The following is a 24,166-nucleotide window of genomic DNA, read 5'->3' as shown; positions in this document are numbered from 1 at the left end:
CTCTCTCTCTCTCTGTCTCTCTGTCTTTCTCTCTCTGTCTCTCTGCCTCTCTCTCTCTCTCTCTCTCTCTCTCTCTCTCTCCCCTTCCTCCCAAACCATCTTCAGACCAGCATATGGCCTCCTTTACCACTACACTGTCACTGAGAATGCTATACACTGAGCAGTCACATGCTCAAGCAGTAAAATAAACCTTCCTTCCACAAGCATGTCAAGAAACTTCCTGTGCAGAACACATTAGGATGAACATCACACATGAATATTTCCTGGTCTAAGTCAAACCATTTAACTGCCTATTTCTCTGTCATCCATTGATGGAGATATAAGATGATACTGAGGAAAGAATATAGAAATGAGAATGAGGATATCTGGGTTCTATGACTATGACTATGCTTAATCCTAGCCATGTTGACAAAGGACAAGTCAATTAACCTCCCTGAGGAGTAAGAGTGCCTGTTCTGGCTAATTATTCAGGGATGCTATGAAGATCAAAGGATTTAATGTGGATGAAGAAACCTTGTTCAATGAAAACTGCTATTCAAATAAAGAATCATTAACCTTAGCAGAAGGCTCAATGCCCCGCATAAAGTGGCTTTATTTGACACATAACAATAAAAAATGACTTCTTTATGTTCCCCAGTTGTCTGACCATTTTTCTGGGTGTCATTCAAAGGCTCTGCCTTGAACACCCTGGCTTATGTCCCACACACAGCACATTAGTCTTGTATAACTAGTACAAGGTCACTTCTGTGTGGGGTGCCCCATCATTTACGGAGCTGCCATCAATTTGTCACCACTCCAACTCACATGGAAACCATGAGCCTTGCAGCTGAGCTTGGAGGGTGGCTTACCTCATCGATAACAGGCTTACCAATGCTAGCCAATGTAACAGTTATTAAATGAGAGATGTAATCATCTGTTCTCCATCTCCAAGGCAGATGCAAGAAGAACTGGACTTACAGTGTGACATGTTTGATTCAGGTTAAATATCAGAGAGAATTTGTTTACATTGAAAATGCCCTTGTAAACAATGGAGAGGGTCACCAAGGGAGGCTGTGGAATCCTCTTTTTTTAAAAGACAGATTCTGACAGAAAACTAAATGTGAATCAGATATAAGGCCAGAGGGTCGACTTAATATCCTCCCAAGGTTCCCTCTAGGCTTAATATTCTCTAAGTCAAAAGTTAGTTTCTCATGAGATTTACCAAAACTTCTTGGAATCTGTTGGAACTTAAAAGATGACCTGCAAGGAAAAACCACTCAATGACAAGCAAGCTTTGTCTGCGTGCACGTGAAAAGGGTAAGACAGAAAGTGAAGAAAAGAGAAACACCAGCGTGTGTATGCTTACATATGAGTTCATGAGAACCCTTGTGTGGATCTGAGGATAGGAGAGTGTGTAAACATCAGTGTGTGAAGGAGAGTGCTTATGTGAGCCACCAGTGATTTCTGGAGCTTATCTTAGCAGAAGTACTCATTGGCTGGGCCTTCTACCTTAGATAGTGCATGTGAATCCACGCTAGAACGGGATGAGAGTAGCCTGTCTCCCTCCTCAGGGCTGTCCCTAGCCGAATCCTCCACTCCGTCTTCACCAGGGCCCAGCCTCTCAAATGTGACGTATGAACTCTGGTTCTCCTCATTCTTCCTCAACCGGAATTTCTGGTAACGCCTCTTTAGGGACCCACAACAGACAAGCAAGGTCAAGGGGACAGCAATAACGGCTGCTATGCTAATCACCACAATGTTGATGAGTCTCTGGGTGCCTTCAGCATCAACCACCTCATCTGTGGAGAAGATGATACACTGTTCCTTCTTGGGGACCAGACCACGCACACAGACACAAGCTACATACTTGGTTTTTGGCATAAGACCTTCAATGGTGACCCTAGTTTTCCCAGGGTCTACACTGACCCTTTTCATATCCTTCTCTCCAAAGATGGCATAGAGTACACTGAACATGGTGGTGTTTCCAGCTTGGGGGGCTTTCCATACCAACGTCACACTGTGGTAAGTGTCCCCCACCACCTTAACTGATCTCACCATTTGGGCTGGTTCCAGCTGATTCAATGGCTGGTCCTTGGCTCTATCAGCCTGCTCTGCCCCAAGGTTTCCCACAGAGAGTTCTCCCAGGGCATTAATGTGAAAATGTTGTAAAGCAGGATTCTTCTCATAGCTGGGGAGGGTGGGCCTGGCCACCACAGAAGAGAGACCAGAGGTAGTGGAGGCATATCTTGCCAAGAGCTCATTGTAAGCAGCAGCTTCTACTGCCTCAGCCTTCCCTGGCCACGGTCTGGTTGTAGGCCCTTGGGGCTCAGCAGTGGTCTGGGCCTCAGTGATGATGAGGGACACAAATGCTTCAGTGGCCCCCAAAGAATTTTTGGCTTTGCAGACATACTCTCCAGAGTCATGGTGGGATACTTCAGGCAAGCCCAGAAGAGACCAGCTCATGCCATCATTGGAGGTTTCTTGATGCACTGAAAAACAAAAGAGACATGCATAGGAGGCCCATAGAAAACTAAGGTAATTTGATCTTTGCCCACTCTGTAGAGGAATTCATTCAAGAGCAATCTGGATTACTGCCAGGTGAGACCCATCCCTAAGTGGCACCACCCTGGGATGTCACGCATCATGAGCTGGTGAACAGGAAAATCAGAAAGCCCAGCACAAACCTAAGGTGTTAGAGAGCTAAAGAGAAGACTTGGGTTCTAGTCCCAGCTCCATCATTTGCTATCCAGGTGACCTTGGCCAAGTTATTTAACCTCTCTGAGTCTCAGTTTCCTCAGCAATAGTAATACCCATCCCATCTACCTTGAAGAGCTGGGAGGATCAAATGAGATAATGCATATAAACTGAATAACAGTAGTGCAATATGTTATAAACTATCAAGTTAATGTAAAGAAGAGCTTTTATTATTGTAATTAGAAAGTCAATTTTTTTTGTCATTCTCACCACTTACATTGTCTCAGAGCCATGCTTAACTAGACATCATCTTGGACCATAATGGATGTCACATCTGGGCCATAATTGTCATAGCCAGATTTCATGGAATTCCTGGAACCTATATGTCTCCTGGTAAGATTGTTTCCAAACCCTTTCCAGGTACATGGGGTATATCTAGCACAAGGTTCCATTTCCCTAATTGGTAGACTTGATCCTTACTGAAGTTCAGCCTGAGAACTTACTGAACCTGGCATTGGTCACTTTCCAAGGCTAGAGATCTCAGAACATAGAATGACCTGGCTAATGTAACTCACCTGTCCCATTGAGCTGATGCCCATCAGCTCTCCTCCAGCTGAGCTCTGGACTGGGTACCCCAGTGGCCCCACAGCGCAGAAACACAGTGCTACCCAGAAGGGTCTTGACCTTGGCCACTGAAGTATAAACCTCAGGACGCTGGCATTTTCTGAGTTCCAGCTGGCTGAAGGCAACTCCAGCCAGGCTCCAAGGAGTAGAACACTTCAACCTTGGATCAATGAAGGCCATATTTGGAGTTGGGAAGTTTAGGATCTGGACCATTTCATACAGGCTACAGTCACACACCCAGGGGTTATCCTGCAGACCTGGAAAGAGAAAATGCCATGAGCATCCCATCTTCTTTCCAACCTCCTATCCCCTTCATTCAACACACTTTTGAAAGGTGAGAGCTTGAAGGAGTCACAGTCACCTTTTCAAGTCTCTGACTGAGCTCCAAGCATTGTTATAGTAGTAGTAGTAGTAGTAGTAGTAGTAGTAGTAGTAGTAGTAGTAGTAGTAGTAGTAGTAGTAGTAGTAGTAGTAGTAGTGGTGGTGATGGTGGTGGTGGTAGTAATGGTGGTGGTAGTGGTGGTGGTGGTAGTAGTTGCAACTGACATTTATATATAATTTTTTAAGATTTGAAAAACACTTTATATACAGTATCCCATTTAAATATCACAAAATTTGCTGTGAGGTAAGTAGAATTGTTATGCCCATCTTACAGATGAGGAAACTAAGCCTCAGAGAGGTTAAGTGACTTTCTAAAAGCCACATAACTAGTAAATAGCAGATTGGGAACTCAAAGTCTTACTGACTCCAAATCCCATGCTCCATTCACTATACCTATGTGCCCTTTATTCTATAAGACACTCAACCCAAAGTGCACACTTATAGAATTTGTCCTTTTTAGTGTTTCTCCATCCCTAGAGCAGTACTGAACCATCCACATTCTTCCTCCCAAGAGAGTGGATTTGCCAAATGACTGTCTGAGATTAGAGTTGGTTCCAATTTGTGAAATATATATACATATGTACATATATATATATATATATATATACACTTTATATACATATTTGTATATGTAAATATATACATATGTGGACATATATGTATATTTAAATAACATAAATTCTGTATAATTCTATCATAGGTGTATGCATTATTATCATTACTGTTATGTAGAGTTCCCCAAAAGTCTTAGTGAAGTTATACCCCCACCCTACATTTCAACCCTTCAGCCCAACCTTCATAGTACAAACTTTTATAATGAGAAGAAATCAAATTAAAATGGACATTATAAGCAGACTTAAGAGAGAAAAGAATCAAGATGTGGCAACATGCTACCTAAAAAGTACATGCAGAAGCAAGGATGGTGAGTTACGGTGGGACGAAAATGTTTTGATTTCAGGATAGTGATGGGTGTTAGAGGCTGATTTGTCATGAATGAACTTCAGGCCTCATTTAACAACTACTGAAAGAACCTTGGCCTACTCCCTTAGCAAGAGTTTCCCCCGGTCACTGTTCTTCTGCCAGTCAGGAATCTCACATACCTTTTCACCATTCCCTAGGATCCAGAGACCGGGGTTTTACAGACATGATGATCTAATCCACAAAGCTAACTGGCCCAAATGCCACAACAACAGGTGAATGAAAAGAGCCAGTACTTCTCCTCAATACCTTTGTGCTAAAAACTACCCAAGCAAAGGGAGGAAACTGTGGCAAAAATGCCCCCGTAAGAGGGGAGAGTGATTTGCCTAGGGTCACACATAATAAGTAGCAAAGCTGGTCTTTAAACCATGTGAGACAGTGCAAACTAGCATTGCAAAGTAAGGACTATGGATGAGAAAGATCATATGACTGCAGAATAATGGATCTAGATGGGGCTTTTAAGGGAAGCTACTTGTGCAAACCCTGACCTCAAACCACTCCAGGCTAATCTATGCATTCTATTATGAAAGGTCACAGGATTCAGCAACATCTTCATAGTACAGTCCAGCATTTCCTAACTCTTATGGTCAGCATCCACAGGTCAGACCTCTAGGTCACCAAGCTGGAACATCTGACCCTTTTCAGGCTCTTCTTTCTTCCCTGGTTACTCCAGCCCAAACTGGGATCGCCTTCTTCCTCCAGCACAGAGGACTCAAGCTCCCTAAATTAATCTAGAACTTAAAAATAGGTTCTGTGATACTCCATATTCTCTGACTAGATTGAAACTCTATGGAAGGCATTGATTGTGCTATAATAGAAAGGCTACTAGTTTAGGAGTAAGGGAACCCAGGTTCAAATGCCAGTTATGCACAGACAGTAAACATACCACTGGTGTGACCTTCAGAAGGCCAGTTACTTCTGGGCCTCACTTCTATCAAAATAAAAAATCGTCTCTGAAGATCCTTCTTATTCTAAGTCCCATGAGCCTATGAATGAGAGGGATACTTTTCAAGAGATAGTATGATGCAGTAAGAAAAACATCTCAAGTCCTGGGTTCCAGTCCTGACTAGGTTAAATAGCTGTATGACTTTGGGCAAGTCACTTAAGTAGTCTGGGTCTCAGGTTCTTCCTCTGAAAAGTGAAAGGTTTGGTCTAAATCAAGGGGTCTTAACCTGGAATCTGTGGACTTTAAAAAAAGAGTATTTATTTTAATATAGCTATATTTCAACATAACTGGTTTGTTTTGTAATACTATGTATTTTATGTATTTAAAGGAATTTTGCTTCACCCAACTATTCAAAGTGTTTATGACCTAAAATAGGGTTAAGAAGCCTGAGACTAGATGATCACTAAGGCCTTTTCCTATTCTAAATTACGTGAGCATGGATTGTTTTATGCTTTGCCTGCATCCCCCAAAGCACCTAGTACAAAGAAAGACATACAGTAACAGGTGCTAAACACAGACATGTCAATTGACTAATTAAGAAAAAACTAGCTGAATTCCTACATTTGATGAACATTTACCACAGAACTACCAAGCATGGTGCTTTTCTCCTAGTTCTGTCCCTTTATGTGTTTGAAAATCCCTGAGTGCCTCTGAATGTTATTCTCAGATGTTGGGCCAGACAGCTTGACCTCTCTTACCCAGGATGATCTTGGAGTTATCACTGGAGGAATAAGGACCAGCCTGCAGGTGAGACCATGTGGTAAGAAGCTGCTGGGGGAGACGCATCAGCTGATTGCTGGAGAGGTCCAGGAAAGTGAGGTTCCTTATATAGCGGGCAGCCTCTGCAGACACAGCTGAAAGGCGGTTCCCATGCAGATCGAGCAGCCGTAGCTGTGGGGTATCCCCAAGAGCTCCCCAGGGGAAGGATACCAAGTGATTCCCAGGGAGACGCAGCTCTCGAAGACTCCGCAGGCCCTGCAGCATGACAGAACTGACACTGGTCATGGAATTATAGGGCAGCCATAGGTACTCAAGGCAAGTGAGCTGGTGGAGGGCATCCCCTGGTACTCTCCGGATGGATGTCTTCTCTATTCGGAGCTTGGAGGTGTCTGATGGGATCATCATGGGAGGGAGGGTCATCTCAGGGTCATTGCACACTACTACCCTGGGTCAGATATAAAAAAGAAAAGACCAAAATACCAAGATTTAGTGATAATCCCATGCCATCCTAGCTTCATATACCATCACCACTAGCTTCCAAAGACATAGTCAATATATTATCTCGATTCATTTATTCTTCTCGTTAAGAGTATGCACAAAAGGTGTAAATAGTTTCAACCATTCGATTAATTCTGCAAACATTTATAAAACACTTACCATTTGGTAATGTAGGATTCAAAGAAATAACACAAAGGCCCTTCCCTCAAGGAGCAAATAGTCCCTCTGGAGCTAACAGAATCACAGAATCTCAGAGATAGAAAGGACATTTAAGGCCATCTATCTAGTCCAAATCTTACCTTTATAAGAATCCCTTCTCCAGCAAACTTCAACAAGTCTTAACTTTACGATCTCCAGAGAAAAGGAAGTCATGACCTCCCAAGGGAAACCATTATTCCACTTTTGAACACCTCCAAATAGTGGAAGTTCTTCCTATCATTAATCCCACATGTGCCTCTCTGCCCTATCTGACCACTGTTCCCAGTTCCCAGCCCTTTGGGGCCAAACAGAATAAATCAAATCTCTCTTCCACATAAGAGCCTTCAAATACCTAGAGACAGTTATCATGTCATCCCTGTCTTCTCTTCTTCCACATAAACATTCCTATCTCCTTTAGCCAATCCTTTCATTCTATCCTGCTCACTCTCTTCTGGACACCATCCACATTACCCATGCCCTTCCTAAAATATGTATGCACAAAGCAGTTCCTGTGTAGTTTGACCTGGCCAAAGCACATCAAGACTTTCATCTCAATCCTTTTTTTTTTTAAATTAATTTATTTATTTAACTTTTAACATTCATTTTAACAAAATTTTGGGTTCCAAATTTTCTCCCTTTTTGTCCCCTCCCCCCACCCCAAAACCCCAAGCATTCTAATTGCCCCTATGACCAATCTGCTCTCTCTTCTATCATCCCTCTCTGCCCTTGTCTCCATCTTCTCTTTTGTCCTGTAGGGCCAGATAACTTTCTGTACCCCTCTACCTGTATTTCTTATTTCCTAGTGGCAAGAACATTACTCGACAGTTGTTCCTAAAACTTTGAGTTCCAACTTCTTTTCCTCCCTTCCTCCCCACCCCTCTCCTTTTAGAAGGCAAGCAATTCAATATAGGCCAAATCTGTGCAGTTTTGCAAATGACTTCCATAATAGTTGTGTTGTATAAGACTAACTATATTTCCCTCCATCCTATCCTGTCCCCCATTACTTCTATTCTCTTTTGATCCTGTCCCTCCCCATGAGTGTCGACCTCAAATTGCTCCCTCCTCCCCATATCCCCCCATCCATCATCCCCCCCACCCTGCTTATCCCCTTATCCCCCACTTTCCTGTATTGTAAGATAGGTTTTCATACCAAAATCATCTCAATCCTTAATAGCAAGATATGGGTTGTACATATGGTATACACAGTAGGTGCTTAATAAATTTTATTTTGTGAAGGAATGAATATGTTCAAGATGTCTACATGAAAAGTTGCATAATGGTAAAATACCATTCAAAGAGCTTCCAACATGCTAAATGTCAAGTGAGTAGAACAGATAAGATGTGCTACAGGAATTTCAAAGAAAGAGAAACCACTTGGGCTAGGGATCTTAAAGCTATCACTGTTCTCTGGGCTATCTCTGTGGGGTCCTTACCTAGCTTGCAATCATGTCACTTCAATCCTTCAGCTATATAACATTCAAGAGTCATTATGCCCATACAGAACTTCTCCTAGATTTTCATATCTTGGTAGCCACATGACATAAGAACATAAAATTTGACTAGAAATAAGCAGACCCAGATTTTAGTTTTAGCTCTGGCACTAATCAGCTGTGTGACACTAGATAAGTCATTTCACTTTTCTGGGTCTTAATTCACTCCTTTATAAAAACAAGGGGTTGAACTCAGTGATTTCTCTCAACTATACTCCCTTCTCCTAGGTGTACTCTCTACCCATGGTATCCATGACACTACTCTCGCTTGGCTCCCTTCCCACCTGTCTGATGACTCTTTCTTAGTCTCCTCGGATGGATCATCATCCTTCTCTCACTAACTAAGTGGGGGTGTCCCCTAAAGTTCTGTTCTCTTCTCTCCCTTGAACATCTCATTATCTACAATGGGCTTAATCATCATCCCTATGCAAATGACTCCCAGATCAATATATTTAGCTCTAAACTCCAGCCTCAACTCCAGCCTCTCATTACCAATTGCCTGTTGAACAACTCCACCTAGATGCCCCTTAGTCAAACTCAACATGTTTAAACTAATACACCTAAAGTGAGGATCTGGCCATGTCGCTCCCCTACTCAAAAAATATCTCTAGGATATTTAAAACACCATGTAAACTGTCACTCACCTTCTTTTCAAGTCTTACTTTAAGTACTCTTGGGGTGGGCTAGTAAATGTTTAACAACCAGCTCTTTGGGGGGAAGGGGATAATATCCCCTTGACATATTTTTAAGTTTAATCTGAATTGACATTTCCTCCACCATCTTCTTAAGTCTAGAAATGAACAAAACAAAAAACCAAACCATAATGTGTAGCACTTGCCAATGTGACGATGTAGACGTAGATGCTCACACTGAGAATTTAACAATCATTTCTTGGAACCAGTTTGAGCTCAGTTTCAATCAAACTGGCGTATTACTACTATCCATGTACAATATCTTCTCTATCTTCTCCCTGAGCATCTTCAAACAAAGTAGTTCCCTTGTGTCTAGAATGTTCTTTCTCTTCACATCCCCCTCTTGGAATCCCATTTCCCTCAAAGCCTTTCCTGATATCATTAGCTATTTTATACATACTTTGTGTTTACTTATCTGTGTCCAGATTGTAACTTCTCTGCTACCAGTAGACTATAAGCTCCTTGAGGACAAGTCAGTCTATTCTATCTTCAGCATAGTGCCTTACACATAGTGTGTACTAAACATATGTTGTTTGGATTGAATTACATTGAATTGAATCTAAGGAATTTTTCACATATAAAAATCTGTAATCCTAAAATTCCATGAAGGAAATATCTCCCAGTAATACTCTCCTAAACACCAAAAGTCAGACTCAGTCCCAGTTCCTTCCTCTCACTAATTATGTGACTATGAGCTTAGTAGCTTTCAGCCTCGTTTTATTTATCTGTCAAATAAGAACTAAAAAATATCTGACATGATTAGGACCATTTAAGTGTTCCATGTACATATGAATGATTAAGAGCATCAGCTTCTTGGGTCCTCTGAGGGCTCACACTTGCTCATTCTGGCTATCCCTATGCAACAAATGAATCAAAGGTTTTTTGTAAACCACCTGCCTGAGTACTTTTGCCTAGCTTTCTTCAGGCCAGGCTGGAAAGATTCTCAACATCACAGCTACATATTCCATCCCTTCCTTTAGTTCCCCTCCCTGGTTTTTTGTTTTGTTCATTTCTAGACTTAAGAAGATGGTGGAGGAAATGTCAATTCAGATTAAACTTAAAAATATGTCAAGGGGATATTATCCCCTTCCCCCCAAAGAGCTGGTTGTTAAACATTTCCTAGCCCACCCCAAGAGTACTTAAAGTAATTTTCCTAAAGCAAATTAGTTCCAAAGGGACATATTAGATGTATAAGCAGTAAGAATCGCTATCATCAGAGCAATAACTAGCAATTTTGGGCAAGCAGCACTATGTGCCCATTCAAATCATCCCTGGAACATGGAACTTTGTGTAAAAGAGAGATCCCAGGATATAGGCTCCCATCCTAGGACACCAAAAAGCTGTTTCTGCTGCTTTCTCACTGTCTGAGAAAGAATAGGACAGGGTTGGGCCAGCTGATAACTTCTAGTTTAGCTAATTACCTTGCTAACTTGCTAACTAGTTTCTAGGCTAGTGAGGGAACAAAGGGGCCATCAAAATGTAAATGGAGCATATTATAAAACTGCACAATCTTTTAAACTTAAATTGTTAGGCTATATTTTGGCACCTCTAAATTTCTGCACTCTGGGAAAAAGTACCAGGTGCTAGGGTTGGAAGCTCAATTCCATGTGGACAGTCTCGGGTGGGTAAAGGTGGGAACTTCTAAATCTTAGAATTCTCACGAGACCCCCCAGGAAACGGCTGGGAATCGAGGTGAACCGAGCTATCTCGTGTATTTCTGCCTCTTCCCGTGAGAAACGTGATGGGAGAGAGCTCTCCCCGCCCTCGAGATTGTCCCGGATTGGAGCACACCTAGTTACCTAACAGGCACGGTATTCAGATGCAAACTTTGCTGCTGGAGAGTTTAGGTAGGATCAGGAAAGCCTGAAAGTGCTCTTGGGCGGAGGGGCGCGGAGCGGACAGGACACAAGGCTCCGCTTTTCCTCTCTCCTCTCTCCCCTCCCCCTCTCTCCCCGCTTGTACTTCTACTTCCAATCTCTTATTGTAAGATCTTTGCCTCCTTGGGAGATCTTTCTCTTTCCCTCCTAAGGAAGAATTCCCCTGCACTTGTAACTAGACCCTGAAATAAAGCTCAACCCTTGTTCGACTCTGGAACGTCCTTTCTCTCATACGAGCATCTGGTTTGGCCAACCGAAGACCTCGGGAGGTGAGGTAAGCAGACTCGGGTAGCCCACAGGCCTCTAGGTCTGGCAACCAGGTACCCTGATAGAATTATGTCTCTAGGTTTCATAACTCTTTCAGGAAGTTGCATTAAAGTAAAAGCTGTTACTCTGCTTTAATAAAGAAGCTTCTCTGCCCTAGGGAACTTCCAGGGAGAGGCAGGGAACACTAGTCTGATCCTCTGCTGCAATCAATAAGAATACCAAAGCACTCCTTATTTGTGATGTTCTAGCAAACATTTAGTTAAAAAAGAAATGATTGCAGTTTAGTTTCATAGTGAAATGGGGGTATTAACAAAATTGAGCCTGAGAAATAGAATTGTACAAAAATGGAACAGGCTGCCTCCTGAGTGAGCTCCCAATCACCAGAAGCATTTAAGTAGGGGCTAGCTGGCCATCTGTTCAGAAAGCTACTGTACAGGAGATTACTTCATGGAGTGAATGGGAGAAAGACAGGACAGATCACCCCAAATATGCCTCCTGAATTTCAGCATCTAGGATTTCATGATCTTCCCTTTGCCCTCCTTGCTTGAGGAGTTGATAAGGGCCAGAGGCTTACCCTAAAATACAGTCTCTGGTTTCCAGAATATGTGAAATGTTGCTCCCAAGGAGATTTCTCCCTGACTGCTTCAACTGTTCTCGCCAGAGACCGTATTTGTGGAACTGATTGTATGGAAATATGAAGAATTTCCCAAGGGGCCCCAAGATGGCAGCTCCTCCATAAAACAAGGATGCCCAGGGTGGAGAGGAAAAGGAAGGAAGAATTCTAACCCTAGGAAAGGGAGCAGAAAAGATCCAGATGCTTTGCTATATTCTAACCAGACTCCCAATCTTACTCGGATCCAGGGTTCTCTTACATTCTTGCCAACACAGATGGGAGAGGGAGGAATCACGCATTTGTTAAGCACTTAATATGTGCCAGACACTATGCTAAGTGCTTTACAAATAGTACCTCATTTACTCATCATGAAATTTGATTATCATGAAATGCTTCCTAGGTGTTAGGGTCTCCAATATGAAATCAAAGGTTATTCGATATAGAGCTATAAGGGACCTTAGGGACTAACTCTTCCATTTTATGAATGAGGAGACTGAGACCCAGAGAGGTTCAGCAATTTGCCCAAAGTCAAACAGGTATGAAACAAACAGAAATGTGAACCTAGTCATACACAAAGTAACACAACCAAGAAAGAAGGGACCCCTCTATTCTGCCCCTTCCTAGGCCCCTAGTCTGAGAACAGAAGGCAGTGCCTGGGCATTCCTCTTACCTGTTTTTGGTGCCATCGCTGAGGCTGTGTAGGCTACAGCTACATTGGGAGGGACAGGAGCCAAGAGCGTGGGGAAGATCCCTGAGGGCCAAGCACCAGAATACTCCCATGGCCAGCCACATGGCTCCAACCTCCCAGATTCAGGCCCTGGACAGAGGGTCCCCTAATGTATCTTCCCCAGGGTTGCTCCCATCCTGTGAAGTCAAAGTCCTTTCAGCCCAGCTAACACAGTTTCCCTTCCCCCTCCCTCCTCTCTGGCTGATGCCATCAGATAAAAGGATAGGCTTGGGATTAAGGAGAGAGACTCGAGCTATTTTCACGTGGGTGCTTACTGCTTCCTGGAATATCCCAACTATGGAGTGGGGGCGGGGAGGGGGGGGGGGTCCCTCCTCCCAGCAAACAACTTCAAACAGAGATCCCCATAGAGATTTGAAGACTCTCAGTCTTGAGGGAGGCAAGTAGAAGGTGACAGGGACCATTGGCTTCATAGTTCCTCAAGCAGGGAAACCTCATGACATCGTAGGACTGACTTATTGCTGGATGGGACTTTTGAGATCATCCAGTCCAACTCTTTTATTTTGCAAAATAATCATTCCGAGGCTTAGAAAGGAGAAATGACTTGCCACAAAAATGAGGGAGTGCTTTCCAAGGGTGAAAACCTGTACAAGTGCATAGAGATGGTGGGTCAAGTTCAGGCAGCAGCTACTAACATAGATGAAAAGGAATACTCTTAGATAAGGTGGGAATCACGTTCGAGCCACGTGGTCAGCCGGAGTAGCTTACATTTTATGCTGGGGGCAATAGGGAATCACTAAAAGTTTTTGAATAGGGCAGTGACATTCCACCATTTGATTCAATGCAAAAAATTTTATTAAGCATCTAGTAGGTATAGGGTCTTGTACTATGTACCAGGGATATTAAAAGTTTTTTTAAATGATATGTAATTCGAGTTTCCTGCCAAGCCTGAAACATTTTGAATAAAATTTCCCCTTAAGAGAATGTTGAACCAACACTATTGTGAGGAGTGGAATTAGCATAAGAGTTTTGAAAAGACATTCTGAGAGAAAGACAGGCAGACAATACGCGGTTCCAGACTCTCTTTGGAAGTGACTTCAAAGAGGTGAAAGAGAAAGACTCTTTCAAACATGTAGAGGAAGCCAGCTCTTCAACATGTGACTGATTTCCATACTGTCTCCCTAGAGACTTTGGGGAGTTTCCCATTGGGTAAGTTCAGGGCCTCCCTTAGTTGAAAGAATAAAGGAAGTCTCTCATCTCCAAAGTTCACACCAACTCTGCCCCTTACACAGTCAGATAGGAAGACTTCAGTATTCTCTCCATCAGTCAGGAGAATTTCATGCAAAATGCTCCAGGCTTGACTCAATGGACAACTCATTGAGGGCATATGAAATTGATACGAGACAACAGAAGTGTATTATTACATATCAATCATGAACGTTTTTCTACATAGCACAATTATCAAAATACTTACAGCATTCCATAAATACTGAAGGACTTAACATTTCAGTAATATGATACAGTAATATGATTCAGGATTATTTCCAGAGTTTATTCACTTTCTGGAACTACTGCACATAATGCGATTATCTGAGCAACAGATGGCCCCACCCAAGCTCTGAGCACACCTAGCATTCTTCCTGAGACTCATCTTCCCCATCTATAGAATGGGGATAATAATTCTCACCTCACCCTGGTCCTCACAGAATTATTACAAGAATCACATAAGACAGTTTAAAAAATTAATTTAAAAATAACCCAGTCTGAAAAGATAAAGCATGCAAATATATGTTATTATGTATACAGATGGGTGAAGCATTATTATAAATGTAATCAAGCCTAGCCAGTCCTGAAAAAGAACCACAAAAAAAAAAATCACATTATGAAGGCCATATTTCATAAATGATAGCATGGCGTAGCAGAGGTGGGGAACCTGTGGCCTCAAGGCTACATGTGGCCTTCTAGGTATTTAGGCATACTCCTTGGGCCCAAGTTTTACAGAACAATCTTTTTATTAAGGGGATTTGTTCTGTGAAGTTTGAATTTAGTCAAAGCGCTGCATTTGAGGGCCTAGAGGGCGACATGCAGCCTTGAGGCCAAAAGTTCCCCACACCTGGTATGGGGGAATGAACACTGGCCCTCTAGTCTTCATACAGCAGCTACCATCCTCTATTCTCAGGATCATTGTCTTAATGTATAATATCCAGAACAGTGCATACTATGTGTTATAAAGACTGAATGAAAATACATATGTGTATTATATATACATATATGTATACACACACACACTCTATGACCATGGAATGCCATATAGCTTTGTACCAAATAGATCAGTCAAAGTTCACATCAAGTCTACAAGTACCAGGAGTGATCATAGGAACTACTCCCATGCCATGGCCAAAAGCAGCACAGTACAATGGATAGCATCCTGTGCATGGAGTCAGGAAGCCCAGGAGTCAAATCCCATTCCCTATCCTTACTAACTGGGCAACTCCAGACTAGTCACTTAATTTCTATGCATTTCATAGAAATGCATAGAAACTTATCAACTGTCATAAAGAGTTTGTGATATGCAATGGAGGATGGAGTTCCCATGCTGAAATTCCTCCCATACTAATGCACAAGAATCAGTGACCAAGATCTATGGCTGGGCTGGTTTCAAAGGTGGAAGTCTTCTTGATTCAAAAGAGTACAGAAAGTACAAGGATCAGGTGTATTCTGTTTGATCCCAGAGAGTAAAACCCAGAGCAATGGGTGGAATGAAAGAAGGCAATTTAGACTTGTTGAGAGGAGAAGCTTTCTATCAATCAGAGCTGTCCAGGTGGACCAGGAGACCTTGAAAGGTGGTAGGGGCCCCCTCCTTAGAGGGCTTCAAAAAGAGGTTGGACAACCACTTGACCAATTATGTTAGACTCCGTCTGTGAATCAGTTGGATAGGTGGCCACTGAGGTCCCTTCCAATTCTCCAGTTCCGTGATTCTGGAATGACACAACCACAAAGCTCTCATTCTGAGAAAGGTCTGAAGCTTCATATAAATAAGGCAACATCTGTCACTGGGATATGAGTTATGGAGCTGATGGTCCAGAGACAGAAAACTGTGGAGAGTAAAAGCAAGGTCAAAGCCAGAATTCATCAAGTAGAGGGGGCCAATGAAGAGACAGGGTACAGAGTCCAACTACAGGGATTTAGTAGAAGGAAGACAAGGAGCCAAGGGTTGTCTCAATTTGCTGCAGTCAGTGTCAAGCAGATACACGCAGTCAAGTGTCTTTCAGCTTCCTCTGGGTCCAATCTACCAGAACAGCTCTTAAGAACAGCCCTCTTTTGTTCCTTTGCAACATCTATCTCTAGGCAGCAGACTTTCCACTAATGTTATCTCTATAAAAGACAAGTAAATCCCCAGGCCTCAAGAGATAACTCAAGTTTGAAGACCTCGTTTTTCCTCCTCCCTTTCCAGTGAGGAATAGACTCACTTTACTTTAGTTACCCAACTCAGTCCTAATTCTTTACCAATATGGTTCTTGGATTCCTGTCCCCAGTCCTCTGCCCAATAGGAATAAAATGAACCATCATTCTTCTGTCCATTCCCGCAAATGGCATAGTATCAACTCAGTGAGTGGTTCCTTCTGTTAAAGAGATGCTTTATGCAATGAACATGTGTGGACTTCCCAGTTTGTACTGGGGACATCACCATCTACAGGGCATGGGAGAGAGATAATAAAATCTAAGGTTTGTGTGTCTGCATATGAACTGGTTCTTTGACAAGGAAGTTAGTCTAGTGTCCTGGGAAAAGAGAAAGAAGCCTGAGAGGCCACTGCCTCTCAGTGAATTGGTGAGGCAGACTGTAGTTTTGGGGAACTTGAAGTATTTGCCTTCAGTACTCCCCTCATGGTAGTGCAAAAATGGGAGCAGCAGGAAAAACTGAGAGGCTTTGCTCTGATCTCCAGCCAACATAGGTAAAAATTACAATATTTAAACCGAGAATTTCTGCATTTCTCTTCGGTCCTAGTTTCCTTATCTATAAAATGGAAGGGATGAATTATATCAAGGGTTCCTAACCCTTTTTGTGTCATGGACCTCTGGCCATCTGGTGAAGCCTATGGGCACTTTCTCAGAGTAATATTTTTAAACAATTTAAGGAAATGTTTAATTTCAGTTAGAGTTGAGTGGAAATACAGAAAAAATTTCTTCTCATCCAAATTCATGAACCCTTTGAATTCCATCCACAGATCCCTTGGGGGCTCATGGATCTCATAGTAAAAACCACTAAACTATATGATTTCCAAGGTCCCTCCTAATTCTAGAATTTGATTATATTCTTTTTTAAAATTTTATTTATTTTTAGATTTCAACATTCATTTTCACAAAATTTTGAGTTCCAATTTTTCTCCCCATCTCTCCCCTCCCCCACCTCAAAATACCTTGCATTATGATTACCTCTTCCCTCAATGTACCCTCCCTTCTATCACACCCCACCCTTCCCTTATCCCCATCTTCTCTCTTTTCTTGTAAGGCAAGATTAATTTCTATACCCCATTATCTGTATTTCTTATTTCCCAGTTATATGCAATAATAATTCTCAACATTCATTTCTAATATTTTGAATTCTAACTTCTCTCCCTCTCTCCCTCCCTCCCTCCCTACCCATCCCCACTGAGAAGGTAAGCAATTCAATACAGGCTATATTTGTGTCGTCTTTCAAAAGACTTCCATAATAGTCATGTTGTGTAAGACTAACTATATTTCCCTCCATCCTACCCTGTCTCCCCCTTTTTTTCTGTTCTCTCATTTGACCTTGTCCCTTCCCAAAAGTGTTTACTTCTAGTTACTCCCTTCTCCCATTTGCCCTCCCTTCTATCATCCCCCCCACCCCACTTGTCCCCTTCTCCCCTACTTTCCTGGAGTGTAAGATAGATTTTCATACCAAATTTAGTGAGCATGTTATTCCCTCCTTAATCCATATGTGAAGAGAGTAAGCTTCACTTTTCCCCTCTCACCTCATCCCTTTTCTCCTCCATTGAACAAGATTTTTCTTACCTCTTTTATGAGTGATAGCCTGCCCCATTCCATTTCTCCCTTTCTCCTCCCAATATTTTCCTCCCTCACCCCTTAATTTTATTTTATTTTTTTGTGGATATCATCTCTTCTGATTCAACTCAAGCTGTATTCTGTGTGTGTGTGTGTGTGTGTGTGTGTGTGTGTGAAATCCCTCCACCTAACCAAATACTGAAAAAAGTCTAAAGAGTTACAAATATTATCTTTCCATGTAGGAATGTAAACAGTTCAGTTTTAGAAAGTCCTTTATGATTCCTCTTTCTTGGTTACCTTTTCATGCTTCTCTTGATTCTTGTGTTTGAACGTCAAATTTTCTATTCAGTTCTGGTTGTTTCATCATGAATGCTTGAAAGTCCTCTAAATCATCGAATGACCATTTATTCCCTTGAAGTATGATACTCAGTTTTGCTAGGCAGGTGATTCTTGGTTTTAATCTCAGTTCCTTTGACTTCTGGAATATCCTATTTCAAACCCTTCAATTCCTTAACATAGAAGCTGCCAGATCCTGTTTTATCCTGATTGTATTTCCACAATACTTGAATTGTTTCTTTCTAGCTGCTTGCAATATTTTCTCCTTGACCTGGGAGCTCTGAAACTTGGCCACAATATTCCTAGGAGTTTATCTTTTCGGGTCTCTTCCAAGAGGTGACTGGTGAATTCTTTCAATATTTATTTTGCCCTCTGGTTCACATTATCTTCTATTTTTTCAATCTTTTGGTTTTGTTTTCTAACTTCTTGGTTTATCTCATGGTCATTAGCTTCCCTGAACGCCACTCTCTCTTTTAAAGAACTATTTTGTTCTCAGTGAGCCTTTGAACCTCCTTTTTCATTGGGCTAATTCTGCTTTTTAAAGCCTCCTTCTCCTTATTGACTTTTTGGACCTCTTTTTCCAATTGACTTAGCCTCTTTTTAAAGGTGTTATTTTCCTCAGCATTTTTTTGGTTCTCCTTCAGCAAGCTGCTGGCTCACTTTTCAAGCTCTTCTATGGCCTGGGCCCATTTCATATTCATTTTGAAGGTATTGGAGGCAGAAGCCTTGACTTTCTCTGACAGTATGCCTTGTTCTTCCTCATCCAAAAGGATGGAAGGAGATACCTATTCACCAAGGAAGTAACCTTCTGTGGTATTTTTTTTCCTTTTTTGGGTCATTTTCCCAGGCAGTGACTTGACTTCTGAATCCTTTGTAAAGAGGAGGGTCCTAGTGCTCCTCCTCCCCCCAGTACCATGCTCAAGGCTGAGATTCAGATCAGCTGCTCAATTCCCGTAGGGGCTTTAAACTGAGCTGACTGGACAATGAATCCAGGCTGCTTCTGTGGCCACCATAGCTGCCAACTGCCTGCTGCTGCTATTGCCTCCGCCTTTGCCAATCAGTGCTGGGGGGACCCATTCCCCTTGCCTAGCTGGGAAAGCCTTCCCACACTGACCTTTGGAGCTTTCTTTGTCGCTTGTGGGTTGAGGGATTTAGGACCCTCCCTGCTGGGAATTCTCCCCCAGAGGTCTGTTCAGGCCCTGTTTCTCCCACTGCCACGCGGCCAGGGCTGGGCTCTATCCCACTCCACTCAGCATCCTATGACATAGACCTTTCCTGTCAGCCTTCCAGACTACCTTTGGCTGGAGATCTCTTTCACTCTGTTGTTCTGTGGCTTCTGCTGCTCTACAATTTGTTGAGAGTCATTTTTTTACATGTATTTTGTGGGCTGTGGGGGAAGCACTAGAGTATATGCATCTTTCTACTCCATCATCTTGGCTCTGCCCCTCAAATTTGATTATATTCTAAAGGAATAACCACAGAGTCTCAAAATTGGGAGGTGGTAGTTGGAGCAATAACCTAACCCTCTGCTCTTTCAGGTTAGGCTAGTTTTTCCTTAAAAGGTGCAGAGATATAGCTAGACACTTGGTTAAGTCAATATCACTTCCATGAGTGCCTGAGATTTCATGGCTAGTAGATCAAGATGGATAACACTGGCAAGGAAACATCACTCAGCTGACTCAACTCAAGGTATCCTAAGTTCCTATCCTTAATGAATAGCCTTCTACTATGGCTAAACATATCTTCATTAGCTAACTTTCAGAAAACTTCCAAATGCCTCATTTTGACTGAATATTCAACCTAAACTACTGGGAGACTGGTCAGGGTCACATCAAGCCCAAAACGATTGACATATGCTTTCAGGGCTGGAGCTTATGAGCTCATGAAGTAGACAATCCACAGGAAGTTCAGCCCAAATGGACCTTTATGTTTCTGATAGTACTTTTTTGTGATGCTTCTAGAGATGGTGGCTCCTTGCTGTGAGCTAATCCCTGTAGAAGATAAGAGCAAACTGCTCAGGGCCATTTAGAAAGTAAGAAGGAAAAAACCCACATGACTACGCTTCATGTCCTTCAGAAATGTTTGTTGTTAGGTCACTTCAAACTCTTTGTGACTCCATTTGGGGTTTTCTTGGCAAAGATACTGGAGTTGTTTGCCATTTCCTTCTCCAGCTCATTTTACAGATGAAGAGTCAGGGTTAGGTGACTTGCCCGGGGTTACATAGCTAGTAAATTTCTGAGGCCAAATTTGAATTCAGGAAGATAAGTCTTCCTGAGTCTCGGCCTAGCACGCTATCCACTGTGCCACCTAGCTGTCATTGTACATATTCTTTTGTTCCTGGGAATAAAATGTTAAGGGCATAATAAAGAAAATAAATAGAGGGAATTATTGTGAGATTTAAGATTCTATGGTACAACTCCTCCCTACAGAGGGCTTAAAGGACCAAGGAGTTCAGGGGGCACCTTGCTTTGTGGAAACAAGATAAAGATTAAATAGTCTAACCAACCCCCAAAGAAGAAGGGAGCAGCCCCTTTAGGGGCCTCTCATGGGGCATAGAGTTTTTATTCTACCTCCCACTCCACAAAACTCTGGAAATGGGGAGATTCTGGATGGAGGGCCAGAGAACACTAAGTGAGTGCCAGCACAGGGCAATTTTCCCTGATTAGTGATGATGCAAAAAGTATCACTGTCTTTGCTGCAGCCCTGCTATAATTGGTACTGCTCATGCTTATGATCACTTTTTTTTTCATTAAGACCTACTACAAATTGGAAAGTCTTGGTGACACCTTTCACACATACCTGAGATTCATTCTTTCCTAGGAATCTACCAGATTTAGTCACTCTCTCAGAGAATTATTACTTTACTTCCATTCATTTTATCTTTTTCTCCTTTAGTACTACCTATAAAGCATTTCTTTAATGCTGGACATCAAAGCTGCCCAGGAACAGACCACCATCATTTAAGCGTTAGAAGGTCTTCTAGGAAATATTAATGACCTCACCACCAAGGAGTGAACTATAGTGAAAGTAAAATCACCTTAATCTCTTCCCCATGAGAGTTGGACTAGTTTTTCCTTTAAAAATTTTGGGACATTCCTCAAGACTTTATTGGCTGATGGGACTAAGAGCCAATGATGAGAGCCAATTTCACTTGCTCTTCATCTTATTACAAATCAGTCAAAAGGACTTGGAAGGGTAGACCATCTCTAAGGTTTGGCTGATGGATTATGATCATAAAGCAAACAAGAAAGCTTAACTCAGCTGAATCAACAAGCGGTGTCCTCCATATTTATCATTGTTGAATAGCCTGCTGTTAAATCTCTTAGTTAACTGTTGAATGACAAGAATATCTCGTTTTGTTCTAATATTGAAACTAAACTACCAGACTGAGTCTCAGCCCAAAACAGGGGAGGATCTTAAAGACCTTCTAGTCCAACCCATACTTGAATAAAAATCCTCTCCTTAACGTTCCCAACACCTCTTTAGCCTAGTCCTGAATGATGTGTTTCTTGCCTACATGATCACTTTTCACTGCCCCAGAATCATGACAAAACATGCCAGTTTCTCACAATTTGAGGGCACAGGTATTTAAAATTACCCCAGGCTGCTTTCCCAGATATCCAGTAGAAAGAAGTAGTCAGGGGAAGTCATGTACTCTCCTAGATTTACCACATAAGGAAAGAAGAAAAAAATCTTTACAATCCCAGACACACATGAGTAGGTGATTTGGAAATAAAGGAATCTGAATATCCAGGCATAGACAGGGTAGGATGGCTGTCACAGATCCAACTATGTCTTTCCCCTAAATTCTTCAGTGGCTCACTTTTACCTGTAGTTTAAACTACAAAATCCTCAGCGTGGCTTTTAAATCCCTCTATGATATAGTACTCATATGTCTTTGTCCGCTTATTCGTGTGAGTCTTTCTCACACAAGCTCAGTTTTAGTCCAACTCACTGGCTCTCTGTATTCCGGTTTACAACATTCTACCCTGAACCTCTGTGACTTGGCACAATCAGTCCCTGTATCTAGAATGCACTCCCTTCTTACTGCCCTCTCTTAGAATCCCGACCACCTGCAAAGGGCAGCTAAGTGCTACCTCTGCTGGCAGCCTTTCTCAATCCCCACTGTTGTTAATGCTCCTTTTCTCTTAAAATTACTTTGTGTAATTTAAACTTACTTCTCTGTGCCTATGTTGTGTCCCCTAAATTAGTTCTACTTGCTGCAGCTGAGGATTCTCTAAGAGAGCTCCTACATTTGGCTGCAAAGGCCTGTCGGAATAAGTGTTTACGTTGTAACTCAGTTTACACACTAAGGAAGAGAGAAAGGAGGAAACCTATTTCCTAGAATTAGGTGTCCCAAAGAAATGTATTAAAGGATATATGCTCTACAGCCAACCAAGTCCTCAGGACAGCTAGAGAAGGGAGTAAGATGCTGCAATTATCCAAATCTCTGGCCAGATTGGGGTGATGGGACAGAGGGTCCAACGGTGCCTTCACAGCTCTCCCTTTTTGTATCCATCTCTGGTACAATAGAGATGGCCCCTCCTTTTCAGACGCTCTAGTATTAAAGCTTATGGGGAGCAAGGTATTATCTGCTACCTCCATTTCCAGTTGTAGATTTAAGGATCTTTGAGCACAGAAGTTGTGTGGGTGAGGGGTGAGACGTGTATGGAATATGACTGTTTCCCAGTTACCCAGAGTAGGATATTAAGGGTGATAGGAAGGACCTTATCGATGATTTCAATGTTTGGGCCCACACATCTATGAAGTTTGGGTAAAGGCTCCTTCAGGACTAAAATCAAATTCCACCTTCTGCAGAAATCACACTGTCTCCTCCAACTATTAATGCCTTCCTTCCCTTTTAGATTGCCTTCCATCTCTCTGTATATATTGTGTATGAACCTACTTATTTGTACACTGACTCCCCTATTTGAACGTAAGCTCTTGAGGCCAGGGACTGTGGGGAGGAGGGGCTTTATCTTTCTATGTATCCCTGGTACTTAACACTGTGTTAAGTACTTAAAAAATAAAGTAATCACTTCACTGCTTACTTTAGTAAGCACATAAAGTAAGCACTTAAAAAATGCTTGTTGACTGACTTGACTTATATCCCCCAGAGTGAGAAAGAATAACATTCTAAGGCATAAATATATACTTTAAGTATTGCACAAAGAATCATAAAAAGCAGAGATCAGACACTCTGAAATTGACTGTAGCCGTCACAATTTAGATACCTCCCCAAAGAGCAGACGGCAAACTCAATGAAGGCAGGTGCTGTTTCACTTTTGTCTTGTATGTGCCAACAACTTTCTTCATGCCTGACTTGCCATGGGAACTTGCTGAATTGAAATGAATTCTCAAATATCCCAGGCTTCATGAATCCTGTCAGCAATTTCCCAATGCCACAATTGCCTAGGGACCTGATCATTTTTTCTGTGGAGTGAGTGCCATGATACTTCCTGGCTCTCAGGGAACCTACCAAACTCATAGGCACAGTCCCAGATCAGAGGCAATCTAATAGCCACAGGAATCACACACACATACACACACACACACACACACACACACACACACACACACACACACACACACACACAGGAAAAGAAAGGGTGACCAAGGAAAGTGGAGGCTGAGCGAGATATGTGTATGGGTATGTGGATAGGGGTGGGAAAACATGTGAATTTACTGCTTATAGGTAGATTAAAATCGGTATCAATAAAATCGTTTACATAAGCATATTTAGATTGCTATATGGCATGTTTCTGAGGACTTGCTCAGCAGGCAAAGACATGATCAAAAGCAGCTGAGTGAACAGGTGCCCAGAACGTGGCACCCAGACAACGTACCTGCAGGGGAGAGGCTCCATGGAGAGCCAGCAGTTTGAGAGGTACTGGTGATCAGAACCAAATCATAAACCACAAATCCATAAAGAAAGAGGACTTCCTGTAAAAACATTAGCAGGAAATCTAAGACTTTTATAGTCAATATTCCTTCCCACTCTCCAGGGTTGATTATGTTACACATAATAGGCCCTTAATAAAAGATTGTTGAATTGACTGAAGGGCAGGGATCATTGCCATTTTCCATGAGAAATCTAAAGGATAGAGAGACTAAGCATTTTGTCCAGTCACACAAGAATACAATGTTTCACAAGTGATCCTAC

General features: G+C 42.2%; 1 protein-coding gene across 2 annotated transcripts; it reads right to left on the bottom strand.

The window, feature by feature from the left end:
• Nucleotides 1-581: 581 nt before the first annotated feature.
• LRIT1 (leucine rich repeat, Ig-like and transmembrane domains 1) lies at nt 582-24,097 on the bottom strand. Of its 2 annotated transcripts, none has more exons than XM_072627959.1 (4): nt 23,850-24,097; nt 6,301-6,767; nt 3,249-3,554; nt 582-2,468 (listed from the first exon to the last, which is right to left on the bottom strand). In XM_072627959.1, the coding sequence occupies exons 1-4, from the start codon at nt 23,867-23,869 to the stop codon at nt 1,456-1,458; spliced, it is 1,806 nt and encodes a 601-aa protein (XP_072484060.1). In that variant the 5' UTR covers nt 23,870-24,097; the 3' UTR covers nt 582-1,455. The 2 variants fall into 2 exon arrangements, with proteins under 2 accessions (XP_072484060.1, XP_072484061.1); XM_072627960.1 differs by lacking the exon at nt 23,850-24,097 and adding an exon at nt 12,628-12,778.
• Nucleotides 24,098-24,166: the final 69 nt, after the last annotated feature.

The sequence above is a fragment of the Notamacropus eugenii genome, chromosome 1 (genome assembly GCF_028372415.1).
Source record: "Notamacropus eugenii isolate mMacEug1 chromosome 1, mMacEug1.pri_v2, whole genome shotgun sequence".
Taxonomy (NCBI): Eukaryota; Metazoa; Chordata; class Mammalia; order Diprotodontia; family Macropodidae; genus Notamacropus; species Notamacropus eugenii.
Note: the sequence above shows the minus strand (reverse complement) of the source record. Positions and strands in the feature narration are given on the sequence as shown.

Bases quoted from the DNA above. Each gene is read 5' to 3' on its own strand.
- LRIT1 (XM_072627960.1), bottom strand. From the start codon at position 12,749: ATGTGGCTGGCCATGGGAGTATTCTGGTGCTTGGCCCTCAGGGATCTT. The intron at 3,555-6,300 runs GTAAGAGAGGTC...TTCTCTTTCCAG, and splicing joins TAACTCCAAGATCATCCTGG to GTCTGCAGGATAACCCCTGG. The intron at 2,469-3,248 runs GTGAGTTACATT...TTTGTTTTTCAG, and splicing joins GCATCAGCTCAATGGGACAG to TGCATCAAGAAACCTCCAAT.